The sequence below is a fragment of the Hevea brasiliensis genome, chromosome 10 (assembly GCF_030052815.1).
Source record: "Hevea brasiliensis isolate MT/VB/25A 57/8 chromosome 10, ASM3005281v1, whole genome shotgun sequence".
NCBI classification, from domain to species: Eukaryota; Viridiplantae; Streptophyta; class Magnoliopsida; order Malpighiales; family Euphorbiaceae; genus Hevea; species Hevea brasiliensis.
The window spans coordinates 89,392,842-89,409,077 of record NC_079502.1 but is presented as its reverse complement, the minus strand read 5'-3'; the positions used below and the strand labels follow the sequence as shown (position 1 = coordinate 89,409,077).

General features: G+C 33.4%; 1 protein-coding gene across 1 annotated transcript; it reads right to left on the bottom strand.

Moving 5' to 3' along the window:
• Positions 1–14,425: 14,425 nt before the first annotated feature.
• LOC131169400 (uncharacterized) lies at positions 14,426–15,832 on the bottom strand. Its single transcript, XM_058128621.1, has 3 exons — positions 15,464–15,832; positions 14,610–14,696; positions 14,426–14,491 (listed from the first exon to the last, which is right to left on the bottom strand). Exons 1-3 carry the CDS (start codon positions 15,830–15,832, stop codon positions 14,426–14,428), a joined length of 522 nt encoding a protein of 173 aa, XP_057984604.1.
• Positions 15,833–16,236: the final 404 nt, after the last annotated feature.

Below are 16,236 nucleotides of genomic sequence, written 5' to 3'. Positions count from 1 at the left end.
ATTCCAATTTTTTGATCAGCTACATGAATACCGATTTATTATGAGGTCTCTAGTTGTAATGCTTTTCTAAATCCTTTGTAATGAGGATCTACCCAAATATTTGATGAATTGCTTGTTTTGATCATATCACTTCTCTTGTCTTGCCCGTATTTTACTAATTGATTTCAAATTGTATATTTTTTTCTTTGTCTCTCTTGAAACAAAAATGTTGTAATTGTGCATTATCTTATATAATTTGAATCATAATTTTTGTTCTGTTAATTTTTTTTTTTAATTTGGTTGTTGTGAATTTCTTTTACTAGTTTATTTAAAAAAAAAAAATCTCTTGACAACTTATATTTATTTCATGTGTATTTTTTTTATATTACATTTTAATTGGACCTCTCAGTTGAATATATATGCCCATCACTGTTTAGAGGGAAAGCATGCTATTGAAGGCCCTTTCCCCTTAAGTATATTATATTATGTATGTGAGTGGTTCTATATCATCCCTATGTGCAATGTTTGCTTTTGTAATATAAATTTTAATTTTAATTTTTAATTTGGAGTTAAAATATGTATATCTTTTTAATATACTCTCACATTTAGCCATAAAAATTTCTAATGAAAGTCCATATTGTAATAATTTATATATTGTTTTGCATTGGCTAAATTAAATTGAAAAATTAGTGGGAAATATTTTTAAAATTTCTTTTTAAGTAATAAAAATGAATTTTAAAAAATTCAAATTGTGAAATATACAAGAATTTTAGATCTAAACACTATATTCGTCCAACACTATTTTACAAGGCTAAATGGATGCCAATGCACCCAAAAAAATTATTTTAAATTGGAACAGTTTTAAATGTTAACATATCCTTAATAGACTTTCACATTTAGCTCCAAAAAATTTTTAACAAAATTTTAAAATGTTAATATTTTTTATTGGCCTAATTAAATAAAAAAAAATTAATGAGCCATATCCTAGTAATTTAAAAGGTTATTTTTTTATTATCCTAGCTAAATTGAAAATTTAGTTGCCCATATTTTTAAAATTAAAAAAAAAATCAAATTGCAAGTTAGTAAAACACACAAGGCATCCATATATAAATATGGGATATGATTGTCACGACCCAAATTCTGGGTCGGACCGGCACTAGGACTTAGGTCAGTATAAGGTCCCCAAAGCCAGCAGTAAGCCTTACTATTCCTAGCCCAACCATAAAACCCATAATTATAGTCCAATTTCAAGAAAATAAACGAATAGAGTCACCATAAATTGGACTATCCAACGGGGAGATCTCAACTCACCCGACCTGCAATCACAAATCATTTCAATTTTGGGAGCTCAGCTCACCCTCACAATCCTTAAGCAGACAAAATGATTAAATGGGAGCTCAGCTCCCTCATCCAGAGTATATATCCATTTCACACATCTCACATGTCCAAATAATAGATTTGCAACTTCAAAAGAAATGAATTATTATAGTCCAAACAAGATTAAAACATTTCTAGCACATGCGGAGCTTCTAGATTAAAAACAAGAAAAAGAAAATAAAATTAAACGGCTATTGGTAAACCTGTAAGAAAGGAAGCAGGTTAATCTCAAAAAATTCTCCTATTACCTGAGGAAAAATAGTTGAATAGGAGTGAGTGAGCGTTCGACTTATCGAGTAAGATATTTATTTTAAATACAATTTCTATAACTATCTAAGGCTAATGCATATTTAAGTATGAAATATAATATATATAAACATATTCAACCAAATTCAAACAATACTCGTACAAAAGATAATTTGGAGCACTCACACACCCGTGTGTCACATCACTATATATAAGTATGAGAGCTAATCCTCTATACATCTCTCTTAATCCAATACCTGTAACACCCATATGTTTATTAGTTCTATACATTTCACTATTCCGGTAACCAGTGTCGCTCCGGACAGTCAAGAGGCTTAGAACCATATTTAAGTCAACTAGAAAAGCTATAAACAAAAATTAATAGAAATTATATGAAGGAAAAATGGAAATAAGAAAAACAAAGCATAAAAGGTAAATGAGCCAAAGCCACAACGATGAGTGACCGTACCGGAAAGTGACTGTGAGATCAGTCGCTGCCCTATTTTCGAGTGGGACATTGTGACACCCCAGGCCTAAGAATTATTGCGAAGCTAGGGGAAATGTGAAAATCACAGAAAAGAGTTGAGAACAAGGTCAAACAATTGAATCAAAATTCCGGAAGCAATTAAATGCTATTGGAAAAACGGATCAGACTAGTAAGGGGCAATTTGGTCAATTCACCACTCATGGCCTAAAGGTCCATTAAAATGTAGGAAATTAAATTTATGAAAAATCTATTAGAAATAAAGAGGTGTATATGTAAAAAGAGAAAAGAAAATTTAAATAAGGTTTATGACATCATCTAGATGATGTAAGCAAGACACAATTAATCAATTTAATTTTTAATTTTGTAATTATGGGGATAATTACATATAAATAAAAGTAAAATTTAAAAGAAACAAAAATTGTTTCTTCTTCCCTTCTCCAAGCCGTCACTCTCTCTCTCTCTTCCTCTCCTACAAATCCTCTATTAAAGCTCATTTTGAGCTTGAATAAACCCTAAATTTAGCCATTAATTCCTTAGTTCCTCAAATTAAACTTTGCTTTTGAGTCTCGAAAGAAGGTTGGAGCAAGAAATAGAAGGACAAAAATTGAAGAGTTAAAGAATTGGAAATTCAAAACAAAAGGTTAGTGAAATCCCTCTCTTCCTCTCTTTCAATTCATAATTAGCCATTTAAATTTAGTGAGGTTTGGTAAAATTGAAACAAAAATGACATGTTAGGGAACTTGGATAAATTTGGCAGTCATGGGATGTTGGGGGTAATGAGGTGTTTTGATTTAATTAACCTTGTACACAAGTTTAATTAAGTAAGTGAAGATGATTAGTAAGTTTTAATTTGAATGAATTGAGTTAATTGGTGAATTAGGGTTCTTAGCCATTGAAAATTTGGGGAAAATTTGGAAATTTGGGGAATTGATGCCAATTGACCTAATTGAGACTTAAAATTGGTCAATTGGTGTGATTTGGAATGTGAGTGAATGATTAAAATTAGAATTGAATTGTGAAGGTGCAAGGGTCAATTCTGGCAGCTTGACCTATGCTCATTCAAATGAGTATAACTGAAATTCTGTTGCTCCAATTGGTGTGAGGCCAATTGGAGATGAAAATTAAGACCCAAAGCAACAATTTTCATTTAGAAATCTTGCTCTAAAACTGACCATAAGTTAGTGTAAAATTTAGTTAAATTTGGATTAGGTACCCTGTCATTGGGCAAAACTAACCATATGAACAGTACATGTTCAAATGGTCATAACTTAGTATAGGAAGGTTCAAATGACCTAATTTTTATACCATTAGAAAGCTATGACATAGTAGAACAATTTCATGAAGAACTCATAACCCAGTTTAGCCTCTAACCAAATCAAATTGCTAGCACAAGTTTGGTCACCAAATATACCAGAACCTAAAATTTGCCCAGAATTCTGGAATTGACCAATCCGGCTAGTTATGGTTAAATGACCATAACTTGAGCTAAAAAACTTCAAATGGAGTGATTCAAAAAGAAAATTAAAGTTAAGACATTAAGGAACAACTTTGATGAAAAAAAGTTAGCCAAATTTCCACTGTAGAATAGGCCAATGGAATAGTAAATTTTTCAGACCAAAACTGAAAAATTGCAATTTCTCCTAAAGAGCTTAGAAATTCAATTGGCAATCAATGCCAACATAATAGTGACCCAAAATGTGGTATGTGGGGATAATTAAAATTAGCATATCTATTTAGTATGAAAAAAATCAACATTTTGACTAAATGGTCAAATGAATAGTAACCATAACATACCACATACAAAGAATTCAACTTTGAGGGGAAATTGTGAGAGAAATTTAGTATGCATACATTTAAGTGTTGGATTAATTATGGAAATGAGTTGAATGAATATTAAAATACCTTAAATTGTGTATTTCAGTAGAAAGAGACACTGGGAAGGATCAAGAAAAAGTGAGTCAAGGCCAAGAGGTGACTCATTTGAGGTTTGTGCACAACAATTAACTTCTATTTGATTTTCGATTTAAACTTTTAATTGAATGATTTATGAAATTTATTTATGACTTCATGGATATCGAATAATTTGGTTGACAAAGAATGTTATGCTGTTAGCCCAAATTTTGGAAAATTAAATTGTATGTGAATTGATGGATATTTTGAGATTTGGATAATTATTGAAATGGTTTGAAACCACAGTCTTCATGACTATATGTTTGAATTCCTCACTAGCTTCCCTAGTGGGATGAATTGATTTTGTATTCCCTCTTTGGCTGAAGTGTTGAGGTGTGTGCCGGTTGAGGACGAATTGAATGGATACTCATATATTTGTGCTAGCTAGCCTTGGTATTCCTCATTAGCCTTTTGCTAGTGGGATGAATTTGATATTGGAGTCATGATTAAGCTGTGTGATTTCTCAAAAATTTGATTTTACGATTATGGATGGAAATTGGTTTATTTAAGAAATTTTCTAGCTTTAGAAATAAAACATAATTCTATATGTATTAATATTCAAATTGATTTACCTTGGAAAAATTGTGATTAATTGTTGTATAAACCACTGAGTTATTGGCTCAATGATAGCTTCTTATTGCTGTCGCAGGTAAGGAGGTAGATAAGGCAGCAGAGTAAGCTGCTTGGGACTAAAGTGACCAGCATTTTGGATTTTTACTGGGTATAAAGATTATACCCTTGTAAAATTTTATTGTAATGTATATGTAACTATGTATGTATATAAATTTGGCTTGAGCAGTTGTATAATAAATTTTGGAATTTATCTTTGATTTGTGTAAATCATTGTAATGTAAAACTGTTATTTTTATTTAATGAAATATTTAAGTTTCTTTTTATATTTGTCAAATAATGAATTATCGAGATTGAGATTGTTGAAAATTGAGTTGTGTTGAGTTTGGGATTGAGATATATATATTGGGAGTGTTTTCACAGGTTTTTTAAGAACTATTTCCCTAAATTATAGACGGCATTCTGCCGAATTTTTTTTTAAAAATTGTGGGGATTTTAAATTAATTAAAATTTTGATTATGACTTAACTTCAATTAAAGGTTTTTGTTGGACTTAGGTGTCTTAACTCATGTTTTGATGATAATAAACAATTAGTGTGCTATTAATATACTTTGGAAGTGTTTGTGTTGAGTTTGTAGGCCATAGACTGAAAATTGCCAAATTGCTTCAAATCAAAGTTAAGGAAGAGCAATATAAGGAAGCAAACATTTATGGAAACCTACAATATAACTTTTATTTATTTTATATTTTGTAAATCTCATTTTATTAATTATGTTGGCTTAAGTCTATGTGGTACTAAGAATATCTTGTTCAACTTAGTTTTCACCTAATTTTTTATCAAGGAAAAATTAAATAAATTTTTCAAAAAAGAAAAATTAATTTTGAAAAGTATTTTAGTTGCAAAATACATTGAATTAGCTTTCCAATGGTTCAAACGGATCAAAATTCGAGTTCGGATCAAAAAGTTATGAGTTTTTTAAACTCTTAATTTCTTATTGTCTTTACTTATAACTTTTTCTTGACCAAGGGAGACTAAAATGAAATTTTCACATTTGAGAAATGCAAATTTATTTTTGAAAGTATTTTCATTGAAAAGTTTATCAAATTAGCTTTCCAACGGTTCAAACGGATCGAAAATCCGAGTTTCGGTAAAAAAGTTATGCATTTCTGAAGCCTAAGTGCCCGTTTGACACTTTCTGTCCAGAGAGCACTTCGACAGCCGAAGTTCACTCTTTAAATTATGGTTTTTGAGCATTAAAAGTCATTTTATCCAGAGAGCACTCCGGCAGCCGAAAGTGGGAATTTCGGTAGCCAAAAATGACTTTTCAAAAGCTGCTTTTTGGCGCTTCAACCTTCGGCAGCCGAAGTAAATAACTCCGGCAACTGAACCTGGGTTTTTGCAACTCGATAAAATAGAGCTTTGAGTGATTGAACGGCTAGTTTTGCATTTAATGCACCCCCAATGGCTATTTTCTTGCAAAAACTATAAATAGGCACCATTTATGACTGGAAACAGTTTTAGACAACAACAATCTTTTAGAAATTTATTGGGTTTTAAAGATTTTCTTTATTCTCTCTCTCTAGAACTTGAGCTATCATAGTTAATGTTGAGAACTTGATATTTGAGTTGTAAATTCTTTGTTCTGAGAGTTCATTTAAGGTTGTTGTGAGCACTTATTGTAATTTTGAGTGTGATAGAGCTTTAAATAGCTCTTGAGTATAAAGGGATTTATAAAAGAGTAAGGGTTTGCTCTTGTAGTGATTGTAAGGGGTTTATTCTTCACCCAAAGAAGAATTTTAATGGAGTTAACTCTCAAGGAGGGCCTTGAGGAGAGGACGTAGGCTTGGGATAGCCGAACCTTTATAAATCTCTTGTGTTATCATTCTTCCTTTTCTCTTCTTTGCGTTTAAATCTCTTTTAATCTTTAATTTTGCAATTAGAATCCAATTCACCCCCCTCTTGGGTTGCTATAAGGGACAACAAGTGATATCAGAGCAAGTCTCCATTCTACAAGATTTAATCATCTTGGAGTAAAGATCAATGGCAACCCTCAATGCACAAAAAGGTCAATCGATGGTAAGACCTCCTTTCTTTGATGGTAATGACTTCTTGTATTGAAAAAATAGGATGTATTATTTCCTTATATCAGAAGGGGTTGACTTGTGGGATGTTGTAGAAAATGGGCCATTCACCCCAACTAAAATTATTGATGGTGTGCATGTAGCTAAGCCTAAGGGTGAATGGAGTGAGCAAGAGAAAAGAAGAGTGGCTTTAAATGATAAGGCTATTCATGTTCTATTTTTTGCATTAAGTAGAAGTGAATATAATAAAGTGTGCATGAAGTCTACTACAAATGAAATTTGGGATGCTTTAGTGGTTACTCATGAAGGTACTAGTCAAGTAAAGGAGAATAAGATGGATTCCCTTATTTACCAATATGAATTGTTCAAGATGAAGTCAGATGAAACCATAAATGAAATGTATGATAGATTTGTGGAGATTATAGGAGGAATTAAATCTCTTGGGAAGACATTCACAAATGAGGAGCTAGTAAAGAAGATTTTAAGAAGTATTCCTAAGGAGTGGCTACTTAAAGTAACTTCACTCAAGGATTCCAAGGACTTGAGTAAGGTACAACTTGATGAGCTCTTAGGAAATCTCATTGACTATGAGATGACCCTCAAAAGAGAGCAAGTGGAGGAACCTAACAAAGCCAAAAAGACCATTGCCTTCAAAGTATCTTCCGAAAACTCAAGTGATGAAGATGATGAGTTTGATGAGGAAGAATTGGCTCTAATGACAAGGAGAATAAGGAAGATGCTCTTCCAAAACAAGAAGTTCATCCCAAAGAGGAACTTCAAGAAGGACAAGGGAGAAAGTAGCAAGAGGGATCCTCCCATATGCTTTGAATGCAACAAACTGTGTCACATTAGAACGGATTGTCCCATATTGAAGAAGCCTTTCAAGAAGCTCAAGAAGAAGGCACTTAAAGCAACATGGGATGAATCAATGACTCTGAAGATGAGGAGATTGGTGATCAAGTTGCCCAAATGTGCTTCATAGCAATGGAGGAAAGCTCCAATGAGGTAACTTTAAATGATGATATTGTTGAATTTTCTTATGATGAACTAGTTAATGCTCTGAAAGTTATGAATGATGAACTAGAATTAAGTCATAAGAGAAATAAACTTTTGAAAAGTAAGCTTGCTAGTTTAAGGAAGGAGAATGAGACCTCATCTAAAGTTGATAGACCTTTGGTTAGTAATGTGCAAAAATCCTTAGATGAACTTTCATTAGAAAATGAGAAGTTGAAAAATGAAATTGTTGAGCTAAAAACTTCTCTTTCCAAATTTGCTAAAGGAAAGGACAAACTTAATGAAATTTTGGACTCTCAAAGGTCTCCTAGCATCAAGTATGGACTTGGCTATAGTAAATTTGCCTAAGCACCTCCTTCCAAGACTATCTTTGTTAAAGCATCTAGTTATAATGAGCCTAGTCCCCAAGTGCCTAGTCCAAAGGTGTCCAATCCTAAAGGACAATAGCCAAAGAAATCTTGTGATAATGAAACTAGAAAGACTTCATTTCATCAACATGCTCCTAGATAAAATGTAAATAGGACATATACATCTAGGAGAGTTGCATCTAGGCCAAACCTTTATAGGGGACATGTTAATAGGCCTCATAACTATTATCACACTCACTATGCCTCTTGCTTACATTCACATAATGAACATAAAAAGATTGATCATATGAGACCATTTGCTCACCCTCATACACATAGAAGGTTCAATGTACATTGTCACTATTGTGGTAAGATAGGTCACACCAACTATAGGTGTGCCATTAGGAAAATCCATCTTGGATATGGTAAAATATTTTATTTTAATGATGGAACTACTAACCCCCAAAGACCCAAGTACATTTGGGTACCTAAAGTAAATTGAATTATCATGTGTAGGTGTGCTTGAAATCCTCAATGCTTGAAAGTAAGTGGTACTTGGATAGTGGATGTTCAAGACACATGACCGGAAATGCCAATCTCTTCCTTTCACTTGAAAAGAAAGATGGAGGTGGGCAAGTGACTTTTGGTGATAATGGTAAAGGTAAAATTATGGGAATAGGTAAGGTTGATAAGGAAAACTCCCCTATTCTTGATAAAGTGCTTTTGGTTGATGGTTTAAAACATAATTTGCTTAGTGTTAGTCAATTATGTGATAAGGGTTGTAGAGTTGTTTTTGAGTCTATATCTTGCTTTGTGTCTAAGATGAGTGATAACAAAATGTTGTTTATTGGTAAAAGAATTGAAAATATTTATGTTATCGATTTGCATGCTTTATCTAACAAAGATGTCAAGTGTTTTGTTTCTATTAGTAATGACTCTTGGACTTGGCATAGAAGGCTGCACATGCTAGCATGGACCTTCTTGCAAACTTGAACAAGGATGAGCTAGTTGATGGGCTACCAAAGATTAAGTTTCAAAAGGATAAAGTGTGTAATGCATGCCAAATGGGTAAGCAAGTCAAGAGCTCTTTTAAATCTATTCATAAGGTATCTACTTCTAGACTCCTTCAATTGTTGCATATGGATTTTTTTGGTCCTACTAGAGTAGCTAGCTTAGGTGGTGCATATTATGCCTTGGTGATTATTGATGACTACTCTATGTATACTTGGGTTGCATTCCTTTCTCATAAGGATGAATGTTTTGATATTTTTGAGAGATTTTCAAAAAGGTTTCAAAATGAAAAGGGTTTTCAAATCTCTTCTATTAGGAGTGATCATGGTAGAGAATTTGAAAATGAGAAATTTGATAAGTTTTGAACTCACTAGGGATCACTTACAATTTTTCTTCTCCTAGGACTCCCCAACAAAATGGTGTTGTTGAAATAAAAAATAGAACTCTTTTAAACATGGGGAGGACTATGTTAAATGAATATAATTTGCCTACTTATTTTTGGGTGGAAGCCATTAATATGGCTTGTTATGTTTCAAATGGAGTTTTGATTAGACCTGTTTTAAAGAAAACCCCTTATGAGCTATGGAATGGCAAGAAACCTAAAATATGTTATTTTAGAGTTTTTGGTTGTAAATACTTCATTTTGAATACCAAAGATAACTTAGATAAATTTAGCTCCAAAACTGATGAAGGTATCTTCTTGGGGTACTCTACATCTAATAAAGCATATAGAGTCTTCAATAAGAGAACCTTAGTTGTTGAGGAGTCAATGCATGTTGTATTTGATGAAGCTAACCCCTTTGGTCCTAGAAAGGATATTTCTTGTGATGATGATGTTGTAGGTAATCTTGATGAGTTGACTCTTAAAGATCTTCAATCTAGTGGAATTCAAGACCAACAAATGGAAGATCCCTTGAAGGACTTGGGAGTTGATCAAGTTGAGCCTCAAGAGCAACAAGGTCAACCAGTTCCATATCAAGAAGTTCAACAAGATCTACCCAAAAATTGGACATTCAAGAAGGATCATCCTAAAGACCTAATCATTGGTGATACATCAAAAGGGGTAACAATTAGATCCTCTCTTAGAAATATATGCAATAACCTTGCATTTATTTCTCAAATAGAACCTAGGAGCATAGATGAGGCCATTAATGATGAGAGTTGGGTACTTGCAATGCAAGAGGAGCTCAATCAATTTGAAAGGAATAAGGTTTGGACCTTAGTTCCTAGGTCAAAGGACCATCCATCTATAGGCATCAAATGGGTGTTTAGAAACAAATTAGATGAGGATGGAAACATAACTAGGAATAAAGCTAGGTTAGTAGCCAAAGGCTATAACCAAGAAGAGGGCATTGACTATGATGAAACCTTTGCCCCTGTAGCTAGATTAGAAGCCATTAGAATATTGCTTGCATATGCATCATACATGAATTTTAAGCTTTTCCAAATGGATGTTAAAAGTGCTTTTCTAAATGGTTTTATTGATAAGGAGATATATGTTGAGCAACCTCCTGGTTTTGAAAATCATGAGTTTCCAAACCATGTTTTTAAATTGACTAAAGCCTTGTATGGTTTGAAACAAGATCCTAGAGCTTGGTATGAAAGGCTTAGTAACTTTTTTTTGCAAAATGGTTTTTCAAAAGGAAAAGTTGATACAACTCTTTTTGTTAAAAATCATGTAAATGACATCCTTGTAGTACAAATATATGTTGATGATATTATATTTGGTGCTACTAATAAGTGTTTGTGTGAAGAATTTGCTAATACAATGAAGAGTGAGTTTGAGATGAGCATGGTGGGAGAACTCAAGTTTTTCCTTGGGCTTCAAATCAAACAAGCTAAGGATGGCATCTTCATCAACCAAGCCAAGTACACCAAAGAATTGATTAAGAGGTTTGGAATGCTGAATAGCAAGCCAAGTACAACTCCAATGAGCACAAATACCAAACTTGACAAGGATGAAAAAGGAAAACTGGTTAATAAAAAGCTCTATAGAGGTATGATTGGTAGTCTTTTGTATCTCACAGCTAGTAGACTGGATATTATGTTCTCCGTATATTTATGTGCATGTTTTTAATAATGTCCTAAAGAGTCTCATTTGCATGCTGTTAAACGTATTCTCAAATACTTGAATGGTACATTACATTTAGGTCTATAGTATCCTAGAAATGCATCCTTTGATTTATGTTCTTACTCGGATGACGACTTTGCTGGAAGCATCCTTGATAGGAAGAGTACCTCAGGTACTTATCAACTCCTAGGACACTCTTCAGTTTCTTGATGTAGCAAGAAACAAAATTCGGTTGCACTTTCCACGGCCGAAGCCGAATATGTAGCTGCGGGTCTTTGTTGTAGCCAAATACTTTGGATCAAACAATAATTGAGAGACTTCAAAGTATCTCTTGATCACATTCCTATTAAATGTGATAACACAAGTGCAATCAATTTGACCAAGAACCCCATTCAACATTCTAGAACCAAGCATATAGACATTAGAAATCATTTTATACGTGATCATGTATTGAATGGTGATGTTGCTCTTGAGTTTGTTGATACACATCACCAATTATCTGATATCTTTACAAAACCTTTGTGTGAAGATAGGTTTAATTTCATTAAGAGAGAATTAGGCATGCTTGACAACCTTGGGCTGCCATATGATCACAATACTATTTCTTATTAATTTAGATTGTTCTCCTTGATTATTCTATAAAGGTTATTTGCCAAGATTCTGTTGATGCTTTGAATAGACTCCTTGATGGTTTTACAAGTCCTATGCAAATGAAATTAGTAAATTTGCATTGAAGTCTTCTTGACTCTTTGTAGGCTATTCTTTAGAATAATTGTTATATTGCCATATGTTCTTATATCTTTTGGCATGGTGATACACCTTTGAATGATGCCATAACTTTTGTATATCTTTCCTTCTAGAGTGTATTTTAAAAATGCTAAAAGGGGGAGATATATAGCTAGTGGATGAATTAGCTAAGTGGATGAATAATTCCAAATTTTAAGCTTTAAACATGATATATAAATGATGATTTAGTGGGATACATGTTTTAGGTGTACTTATGTGATGCTTCTTGGTAATTCTTTGATACATATTCTGAATTGTTTTTGATATAACAATAACTTTGCATCATCATTCACCTAGGCATTGCATTCATTGAGTCAAAGCCTCTCTTATGTGCTCTCCAAATTCTATTTAGTAAGGCACAAACTATTTTTGAAAGGGGGAGTACATTAAGGGGAAAAATTTCTGAAAATCACACACTTCACTTGTGCTTAATTTTTTTCATCCACTAATTGTTTGTCATCATCAAAAAGGGGGAGATTGTTGGACCTAGGTGTCTTAACCCATGTTTTGATGATAATAAATAATTAGTGTGCTACTAATATACTTTGGAAGTGTTTGTGTTGAGTTTGTAGGCCATAGACTCAAAATTGCCAAATTACTTCAAATCAAAATTAAGAAAGAGCAACATAAGGAAGCAAACATTTATGGAAACCTACAATGTTACTTTTATTTATTTTATATTTTGTAAATCTCATTTTATTAATTATGTTGGCTTAAGTCTATGTGGTACTAAGAATAACTTGTTCAACTTAGTTTTCACCTAATTTTTTACCAAGGGAAAATTAAATAAATTTTTCAAAAATGTAAAATTAATTTTGAAAAGTGTTTTAGTTGAAAAATACATTGAATTAGCTTTCCAATGGTTCAAATGGATCAAAAATCCAAGTTCAGATAAAAAAGTTATGAGTTTTTTAAACTCTTAATTTCTTAGTGTCTTTACTTATAACTTTTTCTTAACCAAGGGGGATTAAAATGAAATTTTCATATTTGAGAAATGCAAATTTGTTTTTGAAAGTGTTTTCATTGAAAATTTTATCAAATTAGCTTTCCAAAGGTTCAAACGGATCAAAAATCCGTGTTACGGTCAAAAAGTTACGCATTTCCGAAGCCTACGTGCCCGTTTGACACTTTCTGTCCAAAGAGCACTTTGGCAGTCGAAAGTGGGAAGTTCGGCAGCCAAAAGTGGGAAGTTCGGTAGCCGAAGTTCAATATTTAAATCATGGTTTTTGAGCGTTAAAAGTTATTTTGTCTAAAGGGCACTCCGGCAACCGAAAGTGGGAACTTCAGCAGCCGAAAGTGGAAACTTCAGCAGCCGAAAGTGACTTTTCAAAAGCTGCTTTTTGGCGATTTAACCTTCGACAGCCAAAGTAAATAACTCCGGCATCCGAACCTGGGTTTCAACAACTTGATAAAACAGAGCTTTGAGTGGTTGAACGGCTAGTTTTGCATTTAATGCACCCCCAATAGCTATTTTCTTGCGAAAACTATAAATATGCGCCATTTATGACTGAAACAGTTTTAGACAACAACAATCTTTTGGAAATTTATTGGGTTCTAAAGATTTTCTTCATTCTCTCTCTCTAGAACTTGAGCTATCATAGTTAATATTGAGAACTTGATATTTGAGTTGTAAATTTTTTGTTCTGAGAGTTCATTTAAGGTTGTTATGAGCACTTATTGTAATTTTGAGTGTGATAGAGCTTTAAATAGCTCTTGAGTATAAAGGGATTTATAAAAGAGTAAGGGTTTGCTCTTGTAGTGATTGTAAGGGGTTTATTCTTCACCCAAAGAAGAATTTTAATGGAGTTAACTCTCAAGGAGGGCCTTGAGGAGAGGATGTAGGCTTGGGATAGCCGAACCTTTATAAATCTCTTGTGTTATCATTCTTCCTTTTCTCTTCTTTGTGTTTAAATCTCTTTTAATCTTTAATTTTGCAATTAGAACCCAATTCACCCCTCCTCTTGGGTTGCTACAAGGGACAACAGTTTTTAATACCTGTTCAAAATTAGCCACCACTTTAAAAAGAAATGAAAATTGGTTTAAAATCCCTAGTAGTGTATTTAATGGATTATCGGTAGGCGAAGTTCGGTAATTCATTAGGTATACTATGGGATCATGTTATGCCTTACAGAGGGGTAAGGTGTGACAATACCTATCAGTGAGATCAACTCGAGCAAGACTTTCTCTTAATAATCCAAATGCAGGGTCAGCGAGATCAACTCAAAGCCGTACTCACCCCGATTTATCTATAAAAAGGATTGGGTCCCAGCGAGTTAAGCTTCAGCCGTTCTACCTGTCCTACCCTTATCCAATATCACACCACACGTACGCCGACATAGGCATATAGCTCCAAATTACCTTAAGGCGACACCCATAATAAGTTTGTCAATTAAAGATGCAATACAAACCGTGCCTAAGATTTAGCTATATACATATATTTATAAGTGAATGCATGGACATGCCTTAAATATATAATAATATTGAAATTATAAATAAAATCAATATCTACTCACAGATCAACCGGAGATTACTATAGCAGCTAAGCAGAAATAGAAAGCTGGCTCTGGTCACCTAAACAATTATATTATGAATTTATCAGCATTAACACAAAACAAGGATTTGAAAAGTCAAAAGACACCCTAATTTATGCTAGAAATCCAGCAGAATTTTCCCTGTATCTAGGACCTACCCAATCTGCAAAACAACTCAAACAACATTTCTTAATCCAAAGGCCTTGGGCCCACAATACAACAACATTATAATGCCCCTCTTGAGCCTGCCACAACAGCCAAAACGCACATATTTACATTATTAAGCTATTAAGCTTAAAACTAATATTTTTCAAAAACTATCCAAACTAATCCCAAAAATTCTATAATCATGCCCTGCAGTCCTTAACAATGCTATTATACTAATATAATTAGAATTATAATTTTCTAGTTACCTACAAATATTTTGTGAATTTTATTCTAAAATCAACCTTAGGTAAAACAAGGCATTTTGGGGTTCGAATTTATCTATGCTAATTCTGACACATGAAATGCGTTCAGGGAATTTGAAAATAGTAGAAATCACTATAATATTGACCTACTTCTAAAGTAGATCTCACAGCCCATGTATCTGGCCCAAAAATGCAGTCCCGGTCGCTAGTGGAATTTCATCAAAATAAAAATGCCTACGTGAAGCTCACAACACCAGAAGTTAGAATATAATTTTTATTTAAAAAAATTTGAAATGTTACATTCTTCATTCCTTACAGAAAATTCATCTTTGAATTTTACACAAGGCAAAATAATAACACTGAGTTGCATACTAAACAAGTATGGGTACTTGTTGCACATACACAGCTTTGACTCTCTGGTGCATTCCTCTACAGAACTTTAACTATAGGGATCTGTTTTGATCGAAACTATATCATCTGATAGTCTTCTATAACTACTGGCTGCTCCTTAAAGGTTAAGTTCTCATTCAATTCCACCGTGTCTGGTTGCAGCACATGAGAAAGATTGGGAATATATTTCCTAAGCATGGAGATGTGAATACTGGGTGGACATGAGAAAGGTTTGGTAGCAACTCCAACTGGTAGGCAACTGTTCCCATTCTATCTGTGACCTCAAAAGGTCCTATGTAATGGGGTGTCAACTTTCCTTTTTTCCCAAATCTCATAACTCCTTTCATAGGAGAAACCTTCAAGAATGCATAGTCACTCACTATAAATTCTACATCTTTTCTCCTTGGATCTGCGTAACTCTTCTGCCTACTGAAAGCTATCTTCAGACATTCCTTGATCAAAGAAACCATCTTTGAAGTATACTGCACTAAATCTAGATCATGTACTCTTGCTTCTCTAACTTCTGTCGAATATAGAGGAGACTTACACTTCCTGTCATATAGTGCCTCATAAGATGCCATTCTAATACTGAAATAATAGTTATTATTGTAAGTAAACTCCACTAATGGCAGCTGATCATCCCACTGACCTCCAAAATCTAGGACACACATGCAAAGCATGTCTTTCAATGTCTGAATAGTTCTTTCAGGCTGCCCGTTTGTCTGAGAGTGGAAGGCTGTACTAAAGTTCAATTGTGTGCTAAGTGCCTCCTGCAGTTGTCTCTAAAACTGAGAAGTGAATTGTGGCCTTCTATCAGATATTATGGAAGTAGGAACTCCATGTAATTTGACTATCTCACGGATATACACCCTTGCATACTGGGCAACAGAATAAGTGGCTTGTACTAGCAAGAAGTGAGTCGACTTAGTTAGACGATCCACTATCACCCAGATAGAATCATACCATTGAGTAGTACGAGGCAACC